The 27,334-nt window shown below is 37.6% G+C and overlaps 1 protein-coding gene across 1 annotated transcript in view; it reads left to right on the top strand.

Annotated features, from left to right (window-relative positions):
* Nucleotides 1–26,016, top strand: part of AUH (AU RNA binding methylglutaconyl-CoA hydratase) — a 90,453-nt gene extending 64,437 nt beyond the window's left edge. Inside the window, exons 7-10 of the mRNA XM_053467825.1 lie at nt 19,282–19,469; nt 23,363–23,413; nt 23,826–23,873; nt 25,489–26,016. Of these exons, the coding sequence (XP_053323800.1) occupies nt 19,282–19,469; nt 23,363–23,413; nt 23,826–23,873; nt 25,489–25,566 (365 nt within the window). The 3' untranslated portion in view covers nt 25,567–26,016. The remainder of the gene's footprint in view (nt 1–19,281; nt 19,470–23,362; nt 23,414–23,825; nt 23,874–25,488) is intronic.
* Nucleotides 26,017–27,334: the final 1,318 nt, after the last annotated feature.

The following is a 27,334-nucleotide window of genomic DNA, read 5'->3' as shown; positions in this document are numbered from 1 at the left end:
GATAGGGTCATTACTTCGAAATATACTTTTCCTTTAGGATGAGAATGTGTGTTGGAAACACTTCTCTATACAAATCTTAATTGGGACAGCAGTTTTAAAACCTCACTAATCTGTTCTCCATGCCACTAAGGTATGATGTTCCTCCAACAAAAGCTCTACTTCAGTGCCTACTGAACATTTTCAGGTCATTTTAAGAGTATTTTTATGATTACATTATAATAATTATTAGTGCAACGGTAACACTAGGTAAGCCAAAGGTTTATATGTATGATGGTGATGCCCTGAGTACTTTAGTATTTCAGTTAAGTTCACTTTACATTGAAGAATTATCTCTCGTTTGAAAAAACAAAACTAGAGCCAGTGTTATTGACTCCGGTTTTAAAATTGAAATTTCTGGAAAAGCACCTAGATTTAAATATGAAAATAATAAAAAGGCCAAATAAGTGCAATTTTGTAAAGAACCTGGATCATAATCTACCAAGATGTGTTTATGATTAAGGCAAACATGTTTAACAAATGTTTGTCTTCCATAAATCCCATATAGTTAGATTGAGGAAGAATGGGTCTTATATGACTCCTGCAATGGAGAGATTCATGCCAAGCAAAAAGGTATATTTAATGTAAAGAAACGCACACAAATGCACACCTAAATTATGCAACACACTATATGACTGTATATAATGTTTCAAAAAATATGTATTTTTTTTATGATACAATATTACCATTGCAGCCAATGGAATGGTCCAGTCATAGGGAACATCCCACAGGTGGCTATGAGGATAAAACCATTTTACAAACCTTTTTTGTTTTAACTTCGAGAAGAGCTGGCTCTAAATCTTATTACTAGTGTTTGAAACAGGAAAAATGGATTCTGCCACCCCAAAAAAGCATCCGACTATACTTGCTGCTCATGCCGTAACAGGGCACTTCAAGCAATATGGTTCATTTAGGCTTTAGTTATGCCGGTTTTCCAGGTCATCCTCTGCGATTAAAGGATTATCACTCTGAAGGTTTGCCAACTTTTATTTCTAAGAGGAAACAACTCCCCATCTATACCTACACAATAATAGCTCAATGTGATTCCATCTATAAATCATCCATTTCATGTTTGAATGCTATTTAGCTCTGTAACTATAAGAGGACAGAGCAAACACAAAACACTGACTGGATACCAGTCAAAAGATCCTGTACTAGAATGCAGCAGAGATTACATTAAACATCATTTTAGAACTCACAAAATATATCGAGTGTGAGATCATATTGCGCCTGACCCCGTCACGTCTCTCTTTGTTAAGTCTTCAGGCCAGTTAAGGATTTGTATTAGCTATAATCCATCTTTTATGGGGGAAACTGAACAGGGAATAGTTTCTCAGACATTTGAAAAATGTAATTTACATGAATCACAGTCCCATGTGGATTAAAACTAGTTCAAGTATAACCCACCAGACACCGGTTCTGTCTTATCGCCCAACAAAGGAATTCTTGTAATACTAATGTAATCGGCCTCTTGTACACTTTGTAGGTAATAGAAGGAAAGCATGGTATGTTTCTGGCTCCCACAAACACGTGCTTCATGTTACATGGCTATTTTATGACCGCTTGTGCAATTATCATATGTAAGGAATTTTTTTTCCTTCAAACATTAAATTAAATCAAATTTCACCTTCAAATAATCACCCTGTGAAATAAAACTGTGTTTAGACTTTCTCCAATATGGGAAGTTATTTTATAACATATACTAATGTATATTAAATGGACCTTCTAAATAAACTGCTAGGAAGATATCCACCAAATTACTGTATTTGCTCGATTATAAGACAAGGTTTTTTCCAGAGCAAATGCTCTGAAAAATACCCCTTGTCTTATAATCGAGGTCGTCTTCTAATCAGACCTCAAAAAAATGTCTGCTGGGGCCAGGCTGCTTACCGGGCTTTGATCATGAGCAGCGTCTCTGCTACTAGCAGCAGGAGAACAGGAAGCTAGCAGAGTGTCACATAACTCTGCCTCCCCCCTCCTTCATCTGGGGGCGGGGCCAGAGAAGTTGCTTGCAAAACTGGGCCCCTGCAGAAGTCTGCGAGTGGAAGATCTGCAGTTCAGGTAAGGGGGTGGGGGGAGGGTTTTTATGATTAATGTGTGAAGTATGTGTGATTAATGGAATGAATGAGTATTTAAATGTTTGTGAATGAGTGTGTGTGTGATAGCATGGATGTGTAAGGGGGGTGGGGGTGGTAGCATGGCAAAGGGAGGCTGTACTATCATCCCCAGGTTCCAGCATGTACTGGCTGCCTTGGCTTGATAGGAGTGTGATTGCTGTTAGCAGTTATATATATATAAATTTCCTAAATTAATATTTAGATTTTGGGGGGTCGTCTTATAATCGAGCAAATACGGTACTATTTTTCAGCTAGATAGTGAAAATTATATTTTGTTTGGTGCACACAATACAAAATCATGGAAGAGTCCCTTTATAACTTTGATATTTTGAGTTGTGATTCGAAGTTTTAAGAATATATTAAGGTCTGTTTGGCTTAGCATTTTTTTATGCGGATGTTGAGAAATAAAGTACAAATTATATTCATGGTGCTGAAATAATATTATTATTTATAGCTAGGGATTTTTTTTTTGGTTTGTTTGGAATGATAAAATGTTCCCTTCAAAATTACTTTGCACAGGAAAGAACATTTTCAGCGATAAAAAGAAAATCCTTCGTTTTGACCCCTAATGCGTAAATAAACTATTTAAAACTGCAACTAATAAACTGGCTACTTTGATTATAATTGGCGCTTATTCCTCTATTATTAGCTGTTATTGTTAACCGCAACGTAGAAGCCAGTTGCCCACAAACAATACAGACTGATTGGTAACCTTATCTGTGAGTACTGTGTATAAAAAAATAACCACCATTACATCTGACTGAACATTATAATAGACTGACATCAGCAAGCATACACCCGTGAAGACGGTGAAAGGAAGATTTCAGTATAATAATGAAACTTATAAAAAAAAAGAGAGAGAGAAGAAAATGTGTACCCATGGACCCGTACACAATTATGTAGTGAGTGTTTCAATTTCCTAGAAATAAATGTTGCATACAAAGACGCAGCTGCAACATAACACAGATGTGAGCCGTAAACATTAGACTTGAAAGTTTAAAAAAAAATAAAAAATAAATCCTGTGCATTAAAACAAAATCACTGCATTTTCTAAGACATAGTATTCTTGTCTTTAGAGAAGATGTGCACTCTATTCGCAAAACCGCAGCAGGTAGTAAGGCAGGTAGAAGTCTAGCTGGAGTCAATGAAACTACGACATAGTTATCCAGAGAACTTCTTTCACAGCTGCACAGAGTAAAAGGGAGAATTCAAATATTTTATGTCGGGGTGGAAACGTGCTGTTAGAAAAACACCATGTTCTTACAAAGTTTTGAGAAATTTTGACAGTAGTTGGGTAGCATATGTTCAATTTAAAGCAGTTCTAATCCGGTTAACCTATTACACCAGCTTTATATCTATCTGTCTATCTATACACAGACCTACAGTGCTGCGCAAACGTTTTGGACAGGTGTGAATAAATGGTATAAAGTAAGAATGCTTTAAAAAAAAATACACCTTAATAGTTTATTTTATCATTTAACAAAAGGAGCAGGTCGTCTAACAGCGGGGCAGTCACCATTCAGACAGGAGCACAGTAGGAAATCCCACGGTTAATTGCAATAAAGGGAACAAGCAAAGGTGTCATCAATAAATAGTCCAAAAGTTGGTACTTGCCACATAGGTTCAAGAAAGGCACACATAGCAAAGGTGTTCAAGGCAGGAGACAATCAGCAAATGTCCGCCCTCCTGTTCTACCTGTCAGAGCGGCCATCGAGCTCCAGACAGGGATGCTTGTGGAAGCGGTGGGTAGGAGATGTCTCAGCACTAAAGTACAAAGCATCCCCGACATGAGTGCCAGAATTAAAATATGAGGAACCAATATCCTCTGGCATACACTTTGGGGTTTAGGGGCCTCATCGTTGAGATGAGGTTTCTAACTAAATTGGTGATAGAATGAGATATTTTATAGGAAAATATACATTTCCAAAAAATAGGAAATGTTATATGCTTAATTATTGCTGAAAATGATTTGGGCTTTTAGCAGTACTAGGAATGATGCTTCTAATGATGTGTTTAGTTAGAAGATTTCCTGTAGGTAATTGAAACACCTTTAAGTTTTTCCAGTTCTTGCTCATGCTAATCTCATTTTCTTTTATATTTTTCGTGTTGCTGTGCATGCTGTTTATTAAACGTAAAATATGCCTAACAGTCTGTTGTATCTGATTATTAATCCGTGATAGTACAGATTGGAGTCATTTAGGAAAGCACTGTGGTGGGTTTAGTTCATGTTATAAGGTTCATTGAGTACATAGGCGTTATCGATAAAAAAAATTCTTATTACTGTACCAACCAATGTAACGGTTCAATCAACAGGAGCACTCTGTAGTGATGAGACCACACTACAGGGTTTATATGCATAAACAGGATGCATTAAATGACGTAGGAACTGTAGAGGCCTTAATGTATAGAATATGCTCTTTTTTTTTCCATTCTTCAAACTGAAACATTCAGACGGAACTAATTCAGGAATGTTACTCTGCATATTTTTGGAAGGTTGGGGGTGTCCAATTGCAACACTTGACCTAATGTTACCTAAAAACCTTGCTGCACTCGTATTAGCTCTGAGTAATACGCTTCTCATGTTATATCACATATATATGGTAACAATTACATTAGACATTGTATTTTCGTACAGAGTTGCCTCCTTTGTGAACAGATCATTTTGATTGCTGTATAAGCAGCTGTAGAATTCTGTAACGTTGAGGTCTGCTATTTTTGACTGAATGTCATGGCAGTCTCAGAATATACAGCTCGATGAAAGGAGAAGATAAAGCACAGAATATTTCAGACCGATTCCATAATGAAGGAGCTTGGAATCTGGATCTGATCTCTGTTCTGAGCACTTGTGTCTGACTCAGTAGTGACTCAATGGGACTGTAACTAAAAGCCGGCATTTCATTCATACCCACAGCAATATCCAGATGAATACCATTGGTGGAATTGAATAAAGGGTTATCTGCATCTTGATAATAGCGCTCTTTGAAAGCATTTAATTATTGATAGTACTGACAGGCCCCAAGTGCATTGCATGAGTCTCACAGCATTTCTGAGTGGTTTATTCTTTTAATCAGGCACAAATAGTTGTAATTATATGTGCTCGGTGGGATTTTACATAAATATGCATAACTGAGAGTTTTTGATCTTCTGTATGAAGTATGTTAATGTAGATTTTCAATATATTGCAGCCTAGTCCTGGTAATTACAATGTCACGTAGAAGTGACTAACAGACGACATCAGTCTGAAGCGCTGTTTGGGTTGACAAGAGATGGAATAATAGAAGTGTGTAACACTGTTTACCCAATCACTGTAAGAGAAAGGACATGACTGGTCCTTTAAAAGCAAAGAGCGAGCCACCGATATTCTGGCATCGCAAGAGTTTTTCAGGATAACAGAAGTCTGGAAATCCCCTTCATTAGTCAGTTTGAAGGCCTGCTCTTAGTGGTGTTTGCCATGCCCCGATGACTACAAATTCAGTATTCAATAAGCCAAGTGGAAACTTATTAACCCATTCAGTGTAGAAATCAAACGAATTATGTGCATGGTGTTAAAAGTCAGTTATCTTAAAATAAACCAATGTTATAAGTTTACCTAACTATAAAATGTACTTCATTTGAATAAACTTTTCCATTAGAGAAATCATTTGAGTTTTCCTTGACAAAGAGCATATGTATGCCATGCAGAAGTGGTTTAACAGGGCTTGTGCAGTTTGAAGCTCTCCCCTTAATTAATAATAATGAAATATGAAATCAAGACTACTTCTGTTATATGAAGTCATAGACTCTGCTTACACAGTTGTGCCAGCGGCTGGTGAACTTGTCTTCTGGGCTGTGCCACCTGGAACACAGTTTTCCTGCCAAGACCTTCTATCTCCTCAGTACGTAATATCGTTTTGCTAAGGTAGACATGTTGCATCACTTACTTCCAGGGCTCACTACCCAAAGGGCCGATCTATTACAAGGAAATCTTAAATGTTATTTATAAATTGTGTAAGAATATGAAGAGCAATGCTATATCCGCTTTACATATTACACCATCATCTGGGGAAAAGCAAACACTGAATTTCCCATAACAAAGTCCCAATAAAGCTTAAAAGCCAGTATCCATTAATAATTATGCTGGCAACACTAATGCAACAGAGGGTGCGTTTCTGCTGTGGTAATAGTATGCGGAACAAGATTATTGTGGTCTTGCCAGAAGGAGATTACAATCTCAGTGGTGCCAGAAACTCACACACCAAGAAAGGCTTATTTGTAATATTGATTAATGATATCCATTTGGATCAACAATATCATATCTTGGCCACTTATTAAAGAATTATTCAGTGCCAACGGCCACCATTTAAAAAGAGGAAAATGTGTGTATAATGTAACAGGAAGTTGAATATGTTAGTGGATTTAGTGTTTCCATTGTGACAGCACTGTGTAATGGGCACTAGACCCCCTTATTGCTGTCTATGTGTCGAGCTTCTGCAAAAAACAAGGATGTGCAAGAATCTTCATAGACATGAGAAATATAGGAATGTGAGGTTACTTTAGATGCGATAATATTCGTTTTGTCCGAGGATGGAACATCTAATCTACACAATCTTCCTTTTGTTTGCAATAAGGCCCATTATTCTCCCAGTTTCCTAACAGTTTATTCCTTTTACCATGAAGTTCCTGGCATTCAGTTCATTTGTTTTCTTCATACATGTAGTTGCTTTTTTTAATAATACCTTCCAAGCATTTGATTACTATAACTAAAATGTACAAAATTGTTAATTGTACTAGCTATCAGATGGGTAAATTAAAAGATATATTTGTTTCTATAGACACGTTTAGTGGGTTCTATTTAGGGCTTAGTCAGGTAGGTGAATCACAAACAATGCTTTTTCCACAATCTTTTAACCCAATATAGGATTAGACAGGCCATTTAATCAAGCTCTGTAGCTTCAGAAAGATATACTGAAGAGACAATTCGGAGAAGGGTACTAAAATGGTATATGGTCTTACTAACAAAACATATGACATAAGAAACCTTTCTATGTACACCCTAGAACTGAAAGCGGAAGGGTTTTCCATCAGCTTTACCCACCATAACTTTTGTAATGGTATTTCTCACCCTAGAACTGGAGAGAGGAGACATGAGAGGAGCCTTCAAATATGTAAGGAGATTTAAGAGGATCCATGGAGGACACATTGTTAATAAAAGGACAAACAACAGAAGTACAAAGCATGAGTTAAAATTAGAGGGTAGAAGACAGGGATAATATAAGAAAATTCTACTTCACAGAAAGGGCAGTGGCTACAAGAAATAGACTCCCAATGGACTTAATAAAGGTAAACACAGTAAAGCGATTCAAGAAAACGTGTGATGTGCATAAAGCTATTCTAAATAATGAATAAATGAAAAGAGATTAAAAATGGCAGACTAGATGGGCAATTGGTTCTTTTCTGCCGTCACTATCTATCTATATTTGTACCTTATGAAAAAAACATCCCAAGCACAGAGTACACTTGTGCCCATATGCATTACTGGATTACCGAGGATTCATTTGTTATTGTCATACTGCAGCCCTGCTGTACATTTAGTATTAAGTAATAATAATGATAAGCAATAAGTACATTACTTTGACGTTATAATAACACGTACATCAATGATATTTATTCATAATTTTAATTATCTCACCTAAACATCTTAACCATTGCCGTACTAGTTTTTTTTTTTTTTTTAAAAAGTCTTATTGATTTCAAATTCTTCCTGTTTGTGTGTGTGTTGTGTGTGGGGGGTGTCCTTAAAAAAAGCATTTCTCCCTACTTTTGGGCTTTCCTCCAGTTTCAGCATCATAGTTTGTATGAAATTAGATCGTAGCAGTAAGGTTAAACCATTTCAAGGCAAACAGACTCACCCAGCATGGAGGTCATCTTAGGCCATAAACAGATTCATAGTCAGAGCTCTTTTTCTAGGACTAAGTGGGAATTTCCTAGCAGCCTGCAGTGAAAGCTGAACATTTACATCTACAGAGGGCAAGGAGGGTGAAAACATCAAAGGGAATGTATGCCCCAGCTAAGAAGAACAAATGCATGAAACCAAACAGGAACCATTAACCAATGAATGTCTGAATTGTAAGTGTGTTCAGCTAGACTTACAAAAAACATTCAGACCATTTTAAAAAAAAAAATCAGACGGATTTTACTAACGTCTACCAGGTAATTTCTAAATGCCCATGCAATGTGCATATTGAAAGCACAATCTAGCATTGCTGAAAATCTGTATACTTGTAAGCAAAGATGTGCACTTAATATGTCTTCTTTTAATGTGTATCGGTCAGTGGGGTCATGTTAGAGGTAATTGGCAGGGGAGTTGCAATTTTATCTCACTGACTTCGCGTTATGAAGAATGAACTCCAGTGAATGTCTGCTCCAAGAATAACTTGGATGGCTCTGCAAAAAGCGTATTTCTTGAAAAGTCAGTGAGGTTCTCTTGAAAGTCTCCTGGCCAATTGAACTATACATTATGCAGGGCCTTGTTCAGATGGAATGGCGTGTTATCTCCAAATTCAGCATCAGATAATCCTAATTCATATATATTTAGTAAGTCCTCAGTGCACTGGAGCAATATGTTTTGGGACGGATGGACAAAATAAGATACTGTGCTGGGTACTTCTTGTAAGGTTATAACTCTGAGCAGCAAAGTTCTTGTACATAAGATGCACTCTTTAGTTACGAGTCTTCCCTGTAAGAGAAGCTCTCCTAACCCTTGGGTTATTCTCAGTTCTTCCTGTCATACTTATTCTGGCAATCAGACTACATAAGGAACATGATTTTTATTGTATTGCTGTTTATTGTATCCTCTTGGATGTAGCTTTGATAATAGTGTTAGTGTAAGACATTTAGCTGCCTTATATCTGCTATTATAGCAGATGATTTCTCTCCTGATTTATACCCATGTGGCTATTAAATGCTTGTTTTGTAGCAGGATAACAATGCAGGTTGCGTTAAGATATTATTCTTTATAATAATGTCTTTTGACATGCATACTGTGTCCCATACTTTAAAATTCCCCAAGTACTGACGATTATACAACTCCATCACTTTTATCTTGCCTACAACACTAAGAAAGTTGTCAATCTTGTATAACTAGTAGCCTACCTTAAAATAACTGTTGGGGTTTTTTTTTTTTTTACAGTAAATGGGCAGGATGTGATGATTTATGAAGTATTGTTTCTTTTGCTTATGTCACAGTGAAGATGTGGCCCTGGAGACTTGTTCCTGCCAACTATTACCAAACACTGTGTCAGTATGTTGAAATATTATCCGCAATAAGTCAGCTCTACTGCCTTGCCTTGTCTAGCACTTTTCATCATTTCTGCAATGGTATCCACAACAAAGGCTTATATATGTATATATATTTTGTAACTGTCACCTATGACCAAAAGCAGGGCTATTTTTACAGCACAGTTTGCCAGAATTGATATTTATCTGGTAACGCAACCGCTTTTTATGTTAAGTAATGCCAGACGATATTTAAGCTGAATTCTGCTAAAGACATCAAATTGTATGGTTTGGTTAGTGAAATTGTTTTGTCAGCAGGCTACTGCGACTTCCACAATCAGAGTTCTAATTATGGCTGATATTTCAACGTTTTGGGTAAAGGGTTATGTTCTTCCCACCGCATTCAACTGCGGGACAGATTTTAATTTAGAAATATAATTTGTTAGTGTGGGCTGTGTAGTGGTCTTTGAGAGACATACAAAAAAATGTGTTAAAATTAAAATCCTATTGCTGTATTCATACTTGCAGCGTGCAATTTTAAATGCTATATTCAAAGTAAATTGCATGGAACATTTATTCTGCTGAAGAAAACTCTTAGGAAATGAATAAGGATATTTACGTTCGTTTAGGGAACACGGTGTACATGAAGAAAAAAAAAGTATATAAGCAAACAATTTTTGAGCCTTCGTTTGAAATGAAGCTAAAAAAGAATATGCAGCTAATAAAGAATATACAGCTTTCTGTTATCAGGTTTGTCACATACAGCAACGTAATCATAGCTGAAAATGTAAGTGACAATGAGACCCTTTCTGAACCCACCACAATAATAAGTAATATATAGACTACAAGTAGTACTACTCTAACGAGCCGCTGTGGAGCAATCCCTCCATTGTGTGATATCTTTGCCACCGATTGGCTGCTTGAAACAACCAATCAGTGGCAAGAAAGGACTCAAATTTAACTCAGTAGGTTCATTGTCACACGGAGGGATCTTGTTAGCTAACTGGCTGTAAGTATTTCACATGGCAGGAGATATGTTCCACTAAACATCAACTGCATGGAAAATAGACGGGGCAAATGCATATGGGGAGACTGTGAATATTCCCGCCATGTATTTGCAAGGGGGGCCACATGAAAGTTTAAAGGGACCACACAGCTATCATATGCATTAAATGCATATGATGAAATGGAGTGTCCCTTTAACATCTATTCTCAGAATGCCTGGTTGGCTCTTCTGGCAGCAAGACAGTTAATGTGTCTGAGCGGTAGTGGCCTGTGAAACAAACATTGCTGTTTTAGGGCAATTTACATCCTGCTATGTATTTTCATGCAATACAATTCCACTACTTTAGCCCATTAGTAACCTGGGGGTAAACTCTGTTTAGACAGCTTCCTTTCACAGCAGATGTCCTCTTAAAATAAGTTTGACTAGGAATGTAAATCTGTAGACTCAGACAAGTGTGCTTTTTTCTTCCTCTTAACAAATATGCTTTTATGCTTTTGTCATTTGGACAGCAGAGACCTCTTAATTTATGACCCTATGATTAAGATTGTTTAAGAGAAACAAAAGAGAGGCAAAAATATCCCTGGCTTCTCTTTTCTCTAATGTTGTTGGAAAATGTAGGTAATAAATTATGCATCTCAGTTGGAGTTGTTCCATTCAATTAGGTCCTTCTTCCTCGTGCCCCTAAAAATTGGTGCTAGAAGATTTCGAGTTAAAAATAACAGTCCAAGCAGATGTTATTTGAAAAGTTTGGCTCCAGTGAGACAATATACATTACTATTTTTAAATTGTGCTGCATAAGAGATATGTAACCAAGCAGCGTAGATATAATGATCAGTACTTTAATCATTTAATGTTCCATCAAGAATACGCCACATCAAGGAATTGGATAGTAAACTTATCAGTAAAGACGTTAACGGACAAGCGATATATTTGAATTAGAAACCCATGGTATATGGATTCAATGGGAGCAGCTATCTTACTTTCTTCTTTCATGCCCTGCTTGAGGATTCCTCCACATTAAGTTATCCGTCCCTTTAGGATCAAGCTAAAAGTAATTTTAATAAGTCAATTTAGTTATGTCAGTAGTTGTAGATGCAAAAGAAATCCGGACAGGTTTGAACCTTGTAGGTATACAGAAAATTAACAATTTAGTATCGCCCCTGCAGCAGTGCAGCTTGGCGATAGAATTATTAATCTACGCTTCTAGGATCACATAAAGCATCACTTTCTCTTTAAAAGTTTCTTGTAGGCTGTACCATAGGGCTTCATGTTTTATAAGAATGTTAAAGATACTTGGTCTATATGGCAAATTGTCTGAAACTTTCCTAATTGATTATTAGTTGATTTTTAAAAGATATTTTACTTTCCAAAGTTTTCCCCCCCCTAAGTTTTAGACTGATCTATGCAACCTAGAAAGCTAAAGCAAACACAACATATGGCAGAGGACATTTAAGACAATATAACACGCCATATGAAATGTATTGCCTTTATTAAAAGGGTTAAATTCTAGAACAGGTCTTACCTTGTATCGATAATGTCCTGTTGCATCTTGATATGCTTAAACCTTTTCTGCCCAAAAAACATTATTGCTCAATTAAATGAACTGTGTCAAGGTTATTAAATTAAACTGTGTGTGACAAATTAGTTATTAAATTGCTTGCTCGTATGTTACCGTTTAAATTGGGTTTTCACCAATTTAGATAGAAAATATATTATTTCAAATTGTAGCTGTGATTATTAAATACTCGTGTAAAAAGGACAGCCTAACATTCCAAGCAATATTTCTTAACAAAAATGAATAAATCACTTAGGAGAATCCCCCCATGCGTTTCAATGGGATCCACATGGAAATTTAAAGGGACCACTCGGCTATCATACACAGTAAAGTGCATGTGGTGGCTGGAGTGGAATGTGTATGTCGCTTTAGCAGTTACCAGTATTTTAGATTTGTGTCCTGGAAGTTGAATTGCGGCTGAATATACATTTGACAATGTGCTTTTTTGTGAAAAGTGTGCATTTTCAGCCCACTGAATCAAACACATTTAGTAAAGGGGTGTACACATCACATAAAAAATAACATTGAAGGAGCTCAATTCAGTAACACTACTAAACCTTAATTGGTGCTGGCTTTCTATCGTGGATGCTAGAATGTGATAAAAAGGGGATCTTGAAATCAGTGTCAAACTACTGCCACTAGCCACTTTAGTGTTGTGCGCGGACTACTGCGTGGCTGAAATGCATACATAAAGTGCATTTCAGACCGTTAAAGAAATTAATTCACAGGACGTTTCTAAAAAATTATGTACAAAGTAGAAAAATTCAAGTATGCTAGTGACAATTTAACATTTTAAATACCAAACATGGGACTGAAGCATAATAAAGACGCCACCAGTGGAGTTACCACCCGGGAGACACCATACAGGGGGTGATACCACACCAGGCAGGGAACTCTTCCTCCGGGTCGCGGGAGTGTGGTCTTGGCACACCCCGCTCCCCACCCATTTTTTCCTTCAAATGGGGCTGTTTCCCCTGACGTCAGCGGGACCGCCCACTAACGTCAGTGACACCATGTGTCATCGCACCGGGTGACACCAGCCCTAGTGACGCCACTATGCTACTTATGCTACATTATATGCCATTGAATTTGAAGTTACGTATGATAGGTGATACAGTAGGCCCCTTTACATTTTCAATCACACACACATATATAGTGTAACAAAAATGAGATAAAGGATAAAGCACAAAACACTTGATTTGTTGGCAAGAAAAATTAGATGATGCATTTCATTGTTAATATTTTTGGCCATGGAAGAATGTTGGCTAGGTAAACAATACTACTTATGATTACTTTTCTCGTATCAGACATTATATACCCTATTTGCCTGAATATAAGACTACCCTATAAGAAAGTTTTACTAGTAAATATTAATTCACATATAAACAAATTTAATAAAAACTATGTGTCACCTACCTGAATCGGCAGTCGCCGGTACGGAGGTGAGGGAGACCCCCCTCCATCAGCCAGCAGCCGTTACGGAAGAGAGGGAGACTTCCCTCTGCCAGCCAACAGCTGCAGCAGCCGGTACGGAGGAGTGGGAGACCTCCCTCCAGCAGCCGTTACGGAGGAGAGGGAGACCCCCCTCTGTCAGCCAGCAGCCGTTACGGAGGAAAGGGAGACTTCCCTCCGCCAGCCAACAGCTGCAGCAGCCGGCACGGAAAAGAGGAAGACCTCCATCCACCTCTGGTGGTAAGACAAGAACTGCAGTCACCTATACTTATCGGCTACGGTCTTGCCACACTCAAGATGGCCGCCAGATTCCACCAGACGGAAAGTGACGTGAGACTTTTCATGTTTTGATGGCAAAACCTCTAATTGGTGCCTAATCACTTCCCATACTTTATAAACCCACAGTGGACATCAAGACCTTGCCCTCTGATGGTCATGCCTATGTTTCATAGTGCTACTCCTCAGATGCGCTTTCTGGTTTTCGTCTTCAGTGTTTGACTTTGGCATGTTCCTGTTTATTCTGACCTCTGGATTCCTGACCTCAGCTTGCTTACCATATTTCCTGACCTCTGGTACCCCAACCTCGGCTTGACCTTTAACCTGTCTGCTCCTTGTGTCCTACCTGCATCAGTGTCTCCATCCTCGCTGTGCGTGACACTATGATAATTATTTGCCAACCTCCCCTAGTTATGCACATCTCTTCCCCAGATATGCCTTATACTCCCTTATACTCTGCCCCCCAGAAAAGCCTTATACCCCTATATGCCATTCTACCTCCCAGATATGCCTTTTAACCCCCTATATGCCACTCTGCCCCCCAGAAATGCCTTATACCCCCTATATGCCATTCTTCCTCCCTGATATTCTTTTTAACCCCCTATATGCCAATCTGCCTCCCTGATATTCCTTTTAATGCCCTATATTCAACTCTGCCTCCCTGATATTCCTTTTAGCCCCTTAAATGCCACTATGCCCTTAAACCCCACATATGGCACTTTTACCGTCCCCCGACTTGCCATTGCTTCCCTAGACTTCTCCCCATGCTTCAGATTCCTTGGTGTCTAGCGGGGGCAGCCGGTGGAATTCTGTGCGATGCACGCAGACAACCTCCGCTGCTGCTACCAGCACTTGGGGCTTCTATGAATGAGCAGCGGAAGGTCATGTGACGCCGGCACTCCATCATAGAAGCCCCAGAGGAAGTGCCGGCAGCAGCGGAGGTTGTCTAATCGCATTGCGCAGACCTCCACCAGCTGCCGGAGGGGAGGATCCAGGTCCCCTGCAGCGCGGCGGGGGATCTGGATCTTAGTCTTGTAGTCAGAGCTCTGATTAGAAGAAGACCTTGAATATAACACAATGGTTATTTTTCAGAGCATTTGCTCTCGAGCAAACACATTTGTATGCCCTACTAACCCCATTCTTCATATTTTTCAGATTAACACAGTGGAAGATATAATAGTATATTATATGTGTGGTCAGTATAAACTAGTTGAAGGGTTATAGAACTTTACACTGCATTTCACAGATGGTGTTTTAAAAACATTTCTTGTAAATGATTTGCACTAGAAGGCAAACTTTTTATAGCATTGTTTAATGATGTATCAACACTGTGTTTAAATAATATGTGTGGGAAAAAGGTCAAAACCCTTAATCATTTTTACAGTTTTCATAGCGCTTTACTTCTACAAGGTCACTATTTGTAATATGTTCTTTTTTGTGGCACAGGAGATATTTGATAGTGTTTTCTGTACTGTATGGTAAACATTTTTAAAAAGTACTAATTTGGTCAGTTAAAGGCATTACCATTTTGCACTTAAGCAGTTTATATTTACGATACCATAAATAATGTACTGGGCTCATTAACTTTGTCGTATTCATTATGTCGGCGTAGTTTGTGTATTTTTATATATTTATTTAGTTTTGGTTTTTGTACCAGCCACAAGAGGAGAATTGTCACTGACGTTAACCACCAAAATAGTTTAGCCAATAGACATCAGCCTTCAGCACTCTATAGTAGAGCCAATCTCCTCTCTTTTTGAATCTGCCCACAGAAGCTGACTGGGAAGTCCGAGCTGCAAAGAAGATGCCATATTGTACTCTCATCGTTTAAAAGCAGCAGCAGGATTTCACAGCTTTGTTAGAGGGCTGAATCCACTAAATAATTTGTTAGTTTACAGATATTAAGATATTTGTGTCTTGGTGGGAAACTCACTTTGTCCATGAGGAATATTTATGAGTTTCCAGCATAATATGGGCCACGTTGGTCATGCTCTTAATCGGTACTCATAGAATATTAAAGAATATTACCTCTTCTTTTCGCGATTAAAAAACAGCAATTGTTTTCAGTACTCTTTCCTTGGTGCCAGTGTAACCGGGTTACATTTGCATCTCTAACGAAATGGCAGCTTTGTTTCCAGTTAACTTTTATTGTATCATCTTAAAGAGATGCTGTTATGTAATAGTTTTGTAACTTTTTGTAAAACTGGAGTCTTAGATTACTATATGAGTATTACCGTATTTGCTCGATTATAAGACGAGGTTTTTTCCAGAGCAAATGCTCTGAAAAATACCCCTCGTCTTATAATCGGGGTCGTCTTCTAATCAGACCCCAAAAAAACGCTGGCGCCATGCTGCTTACCGGTCGCGAGCAGCGTCTCTTCTGTTAGAAGCAGGGCAGGAAGCTTGCAGCGTCCTCACAGAACTCTATCTCCCCCCTCCCTCCTCTGAGGGCGGGGCCAGAGAAGTTGCTACAGCCGGTCCCCTGCAGAAGTCTGCGAGTGGGAGATCTGCAGTTCAGGTGAGGGGGTGGGGGAGGGTTTTTGAGTATGTGTGAAGTATGTGTGATTAAGGGAATGGATGAGTATTTAAATGTTTGTGAATGAGTGTGAGTGTGTGTGTGATAGCATGGATGTGTAAGGGGGGTGGGGGTTGTAGCATGGCATATGGAGGCTGTAATCCCACTGCTATCATCCCCAGGTTCCAGCATGTACTGGCTGCCTTGGCTTGATAGGAGTGTGATTGCTGTTAGCAGTTTGATATATATATATATATATCAAACTGCTAACAGCAATCACACTCCTATCAAGCCAAGGCAGCCAGTACATGCTGGGTTAAAAGGCATATCATGGGGCTGAGTGGCATATAGGGGGTTAAAATGCATTTCTGGACCTCCAGAAATGCATTTTAACCCCCTATATGCCACTCAGCCCCATGATATGCCTATATACCTCCAGAAATGCTTTATACCCCCCTATATGCCACTCAGCCCCATGATATGCCTTTTAACCCCCTATATGCCAGAGTGGCATACAGGGGTATAAGGCATATCATGGGGCAGAGTGGCAAATAGGGGGGTATAAAGCATTTCTGGGGGCAGAGTGGCATAACTGGGGGGGGCAGGTTGGCAAATAAAAGGAAATTTTAAAAATATATTTTTCTCAATCATAGCTTTTATTAAACATGAAAATAATTTACATTAATATTTACTGGTAAAACTTTTTCCCTATAGGGTAGTCTTATATTCAGGCTTTTTGTTTTTTTCCTAAATTAATATTTTGATTTTGGGGGGTCGTCTTATAATCGGGGTCGTCTTATAATCGAGCAAATACGGTATATATTGTATAATGTGAAGGAGGTTGTATTGGGTTCTGATCCTAATTCTTACACTTTAACACATATTAATAATTAAATTTTCCCTGCCATTTCTAATATAATAAAACTTCTGCCATTATTAATATAACACTTTTGTTGTTGTTACTTTCTGTTTAATCATTTAACAAGATTCCTACTTAAATAAACTTTATTGCCTTGGGTGGTTTTCAGAACTTGAAAACCTGAATCCAAATAATTCAATTATATAAGTTATGGTGGGTAAAGGTGATGGAAAACCCTTCCACTAAAATAAAGAGGGTAGTAGAAGCATTATTAAACACTCATCCACAGACACCAGACAAGCCAGGAGGCTTGTTTTTCCCTGAGAAATCTCATGGTGCTGCCACAACCACAAGGAATTCTGGGTAGGCGCATGCAAACAACAATGATCACCTTTTGCCTCAATATCCACTTTATACATGGATCCCTTGAAAGTAATTACTATTACTTTCAAGGGATCCATGTATAAATTTTATTGTTCAAACATTTCCACTTTTTGGGAAAATGTACTCAGTGGCTGTTTGCAGTGATGTGAGGAGGAAATATATTACAAGACTTCAAAAAGGGAAGCTACAAGGAAGTGTGTTGCAACCCACATTCTAAGAAGGTCAATGGAAGATGGAATAGAGGGGAAGCCGGGGTACTTTCCTGAAAGTGGCATTTTATTTTTGTGGGTCTTTTTATATACTATATAATTTCTGCCTTTTTTCCTCAGATGGCTAGATTATACCTAGCATATATTTTGTAAATACCATAAATTAGTGTTGGCCCACAATATCTAGTCATAGTAATGCTATAGTTAGTTGTATTTGTGGTGGGGCATTTGGAAGCAATAGTGTATTTCAGTAGGTAGTGGTAGCATTTAAGCCAGAGACTTTCTTTAAAGTTGAAGCTTTTTAACAGACCAGCATAGAAAAAGATGTAAAGCTACATAAGCTTTCATGACCTTCAACATCTCTGAGGTCCTAAAAGCGTGTGTAACTTTACACAATTGTCTGTGTTTATTAGGGGTTAATAGACACCCCTATTTAATATGTATTAGTCTTGTTTGCCTTAAAGGATTACGTAGGGGGAGCCAGCTCTTGGTGAGGAGCAGTGCCTATGGCCACAGTAGCCTATATAAATAAAACCAATTGAATGCAAACCTCTGTGATACATTAAACAATCTTGTATTTTCACTGCAGGTGGTTTGGTTGACCAGCATCCTGCCAAAATGGCCGAGCTACCAGTGGTTATGTAGACGGATTGTTTTTATAGAAAAAGTTGTATTTTAAGCCTGGAGTAGGAATTTTCATTGTAAAGTTTTCATAAATGATTCCCTTTATTGTCCTGTAAAAATATAACCCTGTGTTGTGAATGCTGTTACATGTGTTTCTTGTTCCAAAATATGCCAAAGTTCACGGTTCCTTGTGTGCATGTTTGCAGTGAGTTGTAATATGTTTCTGAGATGGTAATGATGGATCATTAATGTTTAGTGTGTGGTTTTTTTAGTATATGTATGCTTGTGGTAGTCATTTATTAGTCCTGCCTGGCCCAATATGTTAAATATATAATATGCGTTCATCGGACATGGTTATCCGCACATTGGCAACTCTTGTGACCCTAGAGCCTTTATTATTACTCCTTTATATAAAAGAATTCTGGTCTTTGTATACATGTTGCACAAAATGGCTGAAAAAAGCAGAAACGGATCAAGCATGTACTACTATTGTTACATTGTAGAAATGTGTAGGGAAGCTTGAGTTTTGCCAGGTAAATCCTTTCTGTTTGAAACTCACATAGCAACCAGTCCATTGAAAAAGCATTTCCCCTTGACGATGCAGTTGCATTAAAGCATTTGTGTAGATATAACAATGAATCTATTTTCTCTAAATTTTTAGGCACAGTGCTCCAGCCGTGTTGAAATTTCATTCAAGCTGAGTGACAGAACAAAAAGCTAATAATGAATGATTTCATTGCGAGCACCTGCACCAAACACTAGCAGTTAATCTCGCAGTCTTTTCTGTCATTTGTCCTTTGGCCTTCAACGTGTACATTTTCTTTAACATGCAGGACATGCTGAAGGTTTTTTCAATTACTACATACTACACCTCCCCACGCAACGTTTATCTTTGGAAACACTTTGGTCATGTTTTTATAACCCCTCTAATATAATATTTTACAGCTATTAACTAAATGCAAGTTGACTTAAAATATTTGTACTTTTATTTTAGGAGGTACGCAACGACTGCCCCGCGCAGTTGGAGTTGCTCTGGCTAAGGAACTCATCTTCTCGGCTCGTGTCTTAGACGGTAATGAAGCAAAGTCGGTGGGATTAGTTAGTCACGTTGTAGAACAGAATGACGACGGGGATGCAGCCTACAGAAGAGCTGTTGCTTTAGCTCGAGAATTTACACCTCAGGTAACATAAGGGTTGTTTGGGATATGACTGACCCCTAGAAATTAATTGAGCGTATGTACTGGAAGAATGTATTTAGGAAACCCAAAAGTCTATATTCTTTGTTCAGATTTCAGTTCTAATAAGATGTTAGGTCACAGCATATAGAAAAGTTTGGTCAGATGGCATGTGTCACATATGACTCAAATGGGGCGAGAAAGTGACTCTTCATTAGAAAAGCCAAGTCTAATCCGAAACAAAAGGTCTTTATAATATGCCTCAAGTGAATATAATGGCACAATTCCAGTTTATAGTCACTGGTGAAGAAAAAAAATCTACTCTGCTGCTATAAACCAGTTTCTTAAATATACCATAATCCATATCTGTCCATGATCTGATGTTAACTGCCATGAGAAATGGCAGTTAACATATTCTTTAAAAATATTTACAGCACTTTTAATATTTTTTTTCTAGTTACAAATATATCAGCTTTTAAAACTAATTAATGGATTAGTCTGTTCTGTTCCTTAAGTATATGTGATAAATATGTGTGTGTGTGTATATATATATATATATATATATATATATATATATATATATATATATATATATATATATATATATATGTATATACTTTTTAAAATGTCATTCTACTTGCATTTTTATGTGGTGTGTTCTCTGCATTGCGTTAATTTTGTTTATTTTTACCTTGTTGTTTTTTCTCTCTCTGGAAAGCCATTGTGGGGGTGCTGTGAGTGGGCTGTTTTGAATGTACACATGTTCCACTGGAGAGAGACAAAAGAAGGTTAAGGAGGAAAAAAAACTTTATATACATATATATATATATATATATATATATATATATATATTTCTTTTTTTTCTTAGACATTAATTGTACATTTTGATCCTAACTATCAGTCATTCCTCCTGTGGAAGTTTTGCGATGACCATTTTCCACAGTTTGACTTGTGTATGTTACTGCCAAAAAAACAAGATGCAGATCACAAGTATAATATGTACAGGTGGTAATTTAGTGGTTTGTTTGTTCCTGTTTTGTGTAAATGTACCAACATCATGTGTTCTAAAGTAATGGAAATCTATATTGCAACATGTGCCTATTTTCAAACTATGGCTACACACATTTGGATTGGCTTTATCATAATCCCATAGGTTATTTTTAAAAGACTGTTGCTTCAATCAATCACAGGATATTTGCATGCTTTCCTTTTCTAAACACTGTGTCTAAGTCAGTTTCTTCCATATTTCCATAATTACAGAACTAAAACACAGGTTTCGGCCGATTTGACTACTGCATAATAAATAGCACAAAAAACGGCACAGCACATAATCTACTATCATAAATGTAGCAACAGCTAATGCCAAGCACGTATGGGGTCACAAGAGTGCACCTGAACATTAATCCGTTAAAGAATTCCTTATTGTTTCTCAAAGCAACCAGTAACAAGCTTCTCTAGGAATGACAGCGTTATATAACCTTCAGTGAAGCGTGAAGCTGAAATACGTGCATTTACGTACATTATATAACTGAAGCCCTCAGGCTGCCAAACACAATCACTACTTCTTTTTTAAATAACAGGTTTACTTTTTATGTACGGGAATTTTTTGTATTATTGTACTTTATTGTAAATAAAGCAGCATTGCAAGGACACTGACTCACTGAGTATTAATAAATTAAAATACAGTGTATCACAAAAGTGGTAATCTGGAAAAAAAAAATTGGTGGAAGAATGTAATCTGTGCAATCTCTAATTATTGCAGCTGTGGCTGCCCTGTATATAGTAATCTAGAGAGCCCAATATTGGGATCTGCTCTTAGTAAAGTATCCCAGTAGCTGCGGCCCCCTCCGCCATGCTTCCCTAGGCCTAGGCGAGAATATGTCTCTGAGTGCTGTGGAGAGTTGGGTCTGATAGGGGAGGTAAGGAAGATACAGCACTTCACAGACAAGTGCGGCCTAGCAGCTTTACTAGGGGAGTTAGCAGGGTCCTAAAACGTAAGCAAAAAATTGGGGGGAATGCTATGTTACTTCATCACATCTGAGGGTCTGCAAGTCTTTGTCTTGTGAAGTATAATGCAAGACCTTGGGAAAGCTGTGTATGAAGTTCTGAAATTCATATATTTATTCACAGAAGAATTTTTGAACAATAATATAAATGATTGAATATAAGGCATGCGTAGATACACAAAAAAGAACAAAAAAGAACAAAAAAAATGTCTACCTACTGTTACACGAGAGTAGCTTAAATATAATTGGCACATAATGAGTTACATGAGGAATATGCAGTAGATGATGTAACTTTTGTAATCGCTTTGAATGTGGTCATATCTTGTGAACTAGTTGTGACATGCCATAAATAAGGAAACATTTCAGTCTAAAATTGGCTAAGGGTTTGCTTTCCGCTGAAATCACACGTCATCTGGAAATTTGCTTGCTGTTCCTTCTTGTTCTTCCTCGCCCGCAGCTTCTGTACTCCAGAGATACAGTTGTGTGAAAACGTATTTGGCCAGTTTGATTTTCTGTGTTGTTTCAAATTACTGCACTACAAGTTATGAGATCTTCACCCAGATCCTAATATTAGATAAAAGAGAAGTTTAGTGAAGAAATAACATAATTTTGATACTTATGTCAGTTATCAAGTACATTTATGCAACAATCAGCCCCTCAGATTCAAAACCTTGTTTTGTGCCACATATAGCTGTAATAACCACAATCAAACACTTTCTGTTGACCATTCTCTTGTTGCACTATAGAGAAATTGTGTCCCGTACCTCCACGCAGAACTGCTTTAACTTAGTCACTGTTGTTTTTCTAAGCAAGAACTGTATGTTTCATACAGATCAGGTCTTGCCACATCACCTCAATAGAGTTTAGTCTGATGAACAAATAGTACAAAGTGAAATTAGCTAACTGTCCAGGTTCTGTGGCAGCATAATATCCACAAAGCATTACAGTGTCACCACCATGTTGTACAATTGGTATGAAGTTAATAAGTGGAAGGCAGTATTTACCCCACATAACAAGATCCACATTGCACGCAATTTCTACTTTTGACTCTACTGTCATGAGGACATTGTTCTAGAACACTTTAGGAGAACCAGTGCTTTTTGGGAAACTCTAGGCTAGCATTCATGTTCTTCTTAGAGAGTAGTGGTTTTCACCTTCCTGCTCTGTCATGAATTTCTTTATAATGGTGGAGTCATATTGGATATTGCCCTTTTTTAGAGTCTTTTGTCTTTGATGGCAAGTACGTTAAAATAGGTGGACTAACTTTTTCACACCAAAAGATTCTCAGACTCCATTATCTATCACTACATCCTACAAAATGATGTGATCAAAAGTGAAGGGAAAATTGGGCTAATACATTTTTAAACAACTGCAGATTAAGGTTAAGGACAATCAAGCGAGAAGACACAACTGAAGCAAAGTCTCAACCATTAAGTCATGATTGCAATTTGTAAACCTTGCCTGTCCTTGACTATGAACTTTGACTTTTAACCCCCGAGTTAAAACCTCCATTTCAAACCAAATCCCTTAAATTGTTGGGTAGATTTGAAGATGTTTGTAAGACTATTTTGTTGAACCAACATTTACAGAATAAAGTGTAAAGTTACATTAGTTTCAATGACCTTAGTTCAGAATGTTGTTCCTCTAATATCTATAATGATTTTTTAGATTTTATCTTCTCTTGGACCAATACAATTGTATATATTTTGTGCTACTGCTTTAAAAAATTAAATTAAAGCTGTATGCTGTTTATATAATGGATGTAATGGTGCCAAGTAATGAATAGGTGATGCAGATACAGTAGGCATATTTAAATCATGGTAATTAAGCCAAGATTATTTGCTGTTAATACAATCAGTGCATGGTCTGATTTATTTATTTATTTTTTACATAGGGACCTATAGCATTGCGAATGGCTAAATTGGCAATCAACCAAGGCATTGAGGTAAGTTCATATAACTTTCAAGACATTTATATTTCTATAACAAAGTGCTGTGGAGTTTTCTGAAAGTGGCGTTTCAGTTTTGTACTTAGACTTGCATTACCAATCCTGCAGCCACAGGCACGTTACATTAACACGCCGATCTATATCTTTTTTGGAGTGGAGATATCAGAGTCCAATTAGTTTAGTTTCTTGGGTTCCACTTAGTCTTCTTGACATTAATGCACCTATCTAGACTGTGGTATCATTGGCATCTTGAAGAATAATATAAAATAATAACATGTTTCCTGAAACTCCCTTCCACTCTATTAGTTGCTTCAATACTAACATGCCTTTTGTTTACAGATGCATTATTTACCCACCTCCTTGTGTCTTTCAAGAATATGTTCCTAATGTTTTTATTCACATTTTGTAGGTTGATCTGGCAACAGGCTTAGCCATAGAGGAAGCTTGCTATGCTCAGGTATGTAGACAGGTTTGTTTTTGCCCGTTGTCCTCATAGTATCTAAAACAATATCTGGATGATCTTGTCTTGAGCGTCACCTTAAATTCTGCATGGACATTGCAGTATGAGTACAAGCGACGCTTCTATAACTAAAGCTGAATTTTTTATTTAGCTTCGGCATTATACAGTATCCTGTAGTGCACTGAGAATGGTACAGTAGCGTTCTGTAAAATACTTAAAATACTATTTTTCAGTTGCACTTATATATAGCCTATCACGTGCCATCTTTTCCAGTGTCCTATTGGTTTGTGTTAGTATACAGGCAGCACTGGTAACTCTTTGTCTTTTTTGGATACTGATGGTGACAATATTTTGAGCCATGTTTTAACCTTCTTTTGGGATTATTAAAAATGATGGTTACACTTGCCACCAGCCATAGTGGAAAAAATTGTAATTTTCTTAGGGGATGTATAAATACAGAAACTGAATCTTTCTAAATATTTTGTGGAAATAATACAATTACAGACTGACTAAGGTTTACTTGTTTAACTTGCCAGAGAGCTGAGAACTATGGAGACCTGAGGGCTGCCATTTTTTGAGCTGTGATTTGTAGGATGACTTGACGGCTCAAACACCAGCTTAAGCTGACTCTTATGGACAATCTTAATAAAGTCCATTCCTCTATAGACTTTCATTAGTCACAGTCTTCAGTTGTGGGAATAAAACTGAGCCATTCTGTTGTTTACGGCAAGGCAGTAAGTTAAGGAGTCAGGGTGTTGTAGATTGAGCCAAGATACCACAGCAAGAACGCTCATAAATAAATATATGCAACTGCCTGAAAACATAAAATTATGCAAAAACTATTTAAAAAAAAAAAAAAAGCGAGCACAATATTTTTAAAATGTATTTCATTCCGATACTTGTAATCACCAAAAATGATGGGCATTCTACTTTAATCACTGACCACTCAATGGTCACCTGTCTGTTGTGCCATGTAGGCCTTATTTTTGCCTTCTAACTTTTAACATTAATATTTTAACAGACTGGGGAGAGGGATGTGACATTTTCAGGTTTGATTACATGCAGAGGCGTACTTAATTGTTTTATTTGTTGTTTGTTTACATCTTGCACGGGAAGGAATTATTGTTGTTATAATGTAAAACCTCCTACACAAAAGCCAGCAAATGGTGTTTATGCGAGTATGCTAAAATTAGTTTTTCCTAAACTACCGCACATACACTTGAGCATTCATTTCATTTTCTGCACCATATGCAGTGCTGTTGTTTACAGATTTCAAATATGTCCCTTTGTACTACATGTGGCATTTCCTTTAGATCTACTTGTTCCTAACTTTTCAATTAAGATTTTATTTTAAGGGTTGCCAAGTTACTATCCACCTCCAGTCATTATGGCACTCTCCAGTACTATGGTCCGTCCATCTCTGTGGTGAATGTTCAATGGAGAAACATGTCAAAAGAACCAACACGTGGCGCATTTGGTGTTGCAAAGGACAGAGGGGTCTGATATGTATTAAGCAGGCCAAAGCCATGCCATCTGTAAATGCATGCACGTGTCATGTTTTATTCGTCCATGGCTTTTTGTTATCTAAATAGCTTTTTGTTTTATTTTTTAGGTTATTCCGACAAAAGATAGACTTGAAGGCTTACTAGCATTTAAAGAAAAAAGACCACCTCGATACAAGGGAGAGTAAAGGAGCACATTGATGCCTTTATAGTGAACACGGAAGAAGATTTTGGGACCTTCTAAAGACGTATTGCCTCAGTTCATGGAGTTTCATAACCATGACAAATAATTGAAAGCATTATGCTGGAATGTGCTCACATACCTGACCTAAGTCTGCATTTCAAATCATTCTCATAGTTAGTGAAGGTGCTTGTGCCTACGTGCAAGGTCAGATTCATAAGCCTTTGCAACCTGCGTGGAATGAAATAGTCCTTCTTTTTAAGCTGCAGTGATGGGCTACACACAGACATGACTGTGTTTTTTTTTGTTATTGCTTTTACGAAGCATATAACCCAATGCTGTACCCTTAGGAAAATAAGAATAAGAAAAGAGAAAAAAAGCCATAGAACATTGAAATACATCATAATAAAAAATGTGTACCTCTGAATGTAATCCTATAAATAAAATATGACGGAAACACTAGGATTTGAATTGTGGTTTACACAGTTTTTGGGTTATCTAGGCACAGATGTTGCGTCCGTGCTGTGTGTGTGTGAAGGAGCAGATTATGCCAAAATAACCAGAAAGCAGCTCCAAGAAAGACTTCCTAGCATTGGAATCCCTTGGGCAGGTGAGATGGTTTTTTTTGTGGGTGTTGTAGGTTTTATTTTGGTTTATTAAGGAAAATTGAGAGCCAAAATTAACCCCTTCTTTACCGGGAGTGTTTTGTGCCCAAAACCCTTCTCTTTTTAAGGGCAGACAGAGATTTCTGTTGATATCATTTTCAGACGTATAGTCCAACATGCTTTATGAATAATACATTTAAATCATTAAACTATTTGAGTAAAAACACATTTCTGTACTTTTCACTATGATTGTCCCCAACCCAGTTCAGTTGACCAAAATACCATAAAAATATATTAACGCAAGTATTTTGAATTTGAAAAAACCCAACATGCATAGATTTTTTTTGCAAGTTAAGGAGCACAAAATGAAACATGCCCATTCCCTTTTCCAAACTGGAAATTTTCAGACAAGACACATTTGGTTATCTGTTGCAGGCGTATAAAAATAATTCCGAAATTGCACCTCATAAATAAAGCAGACCTGTCAGCACCTCTGTGCAAAGGCTGTGCTGTATTCCCCTGCATTGAATATTATAGTAATTGGTCATTGTTCATCTAAATCTGTCTTTACTTTACCGATTTGTGGATTTTTTTTTTGTTAACGTCTGATTTTTATTGGAGTCCTTTCACCCGTCAGCAGCATTGACAGGACATGCAGAGCAGCACACCCTGACATCTAATCAAGATGCATTAAAATGTGCACTTCTAGCCGACTGCGTTCTAAGGCGCACAAAGCACTTTATTTGATTGCTACGTCTGTGAAGTTGAGTAGCATCAATGCAAAGTCTCAAATATATACGTTACAGAAAGACTAAATACAAAAACAATCCCTTCGCCTCCATGTTACAAGATGCAGGTCAGGAAACTTTAGCCTTGAAATAGTCACTGAATTCCTCAAACCGTAGTTAGTACTGTAGATATAAATCTACTGCTGTTCCTAAATTAAAGGGACGCTCTAATGCTCCATACAGCCCCACCAAGTATGCATATGAAAAGTGCCTTACAAAAACTTGAATTACCTGTAAGAAACAACATTTTAACATGCACTCACTATTATAAAATACTGCCCCTTTCCGCCATCCACATTTGGTGCCAAGTTTGGTGGCTTGAAACAACCAGTTACTGGAAGGAAAGCTTTCCCAGCTTACTGTGCATACACAAAGGGGTTTC

The sequence above is a fragment of the Spea bombifrons genome, chromosome 1 (genome assembly GCF_027358695.1).
Source record: "Spea bombifrons isolate aSpeBom1 chromosome 1, aSpeBom1.2.pri, whole genome shotgun sequence".
Classification (NCBI taxonomy): domain Eukaryota; kingdom Metazoa; phylum Chordata; class Amphibia; order Anura; family Pelobatidae; genus Spea; species Spea bombifrons.
The sequence above is the reverse complement of the archived record's forward strand: the minus strand, read 5'-3'. Positions and strand labels throughout refer to the sequence as shown.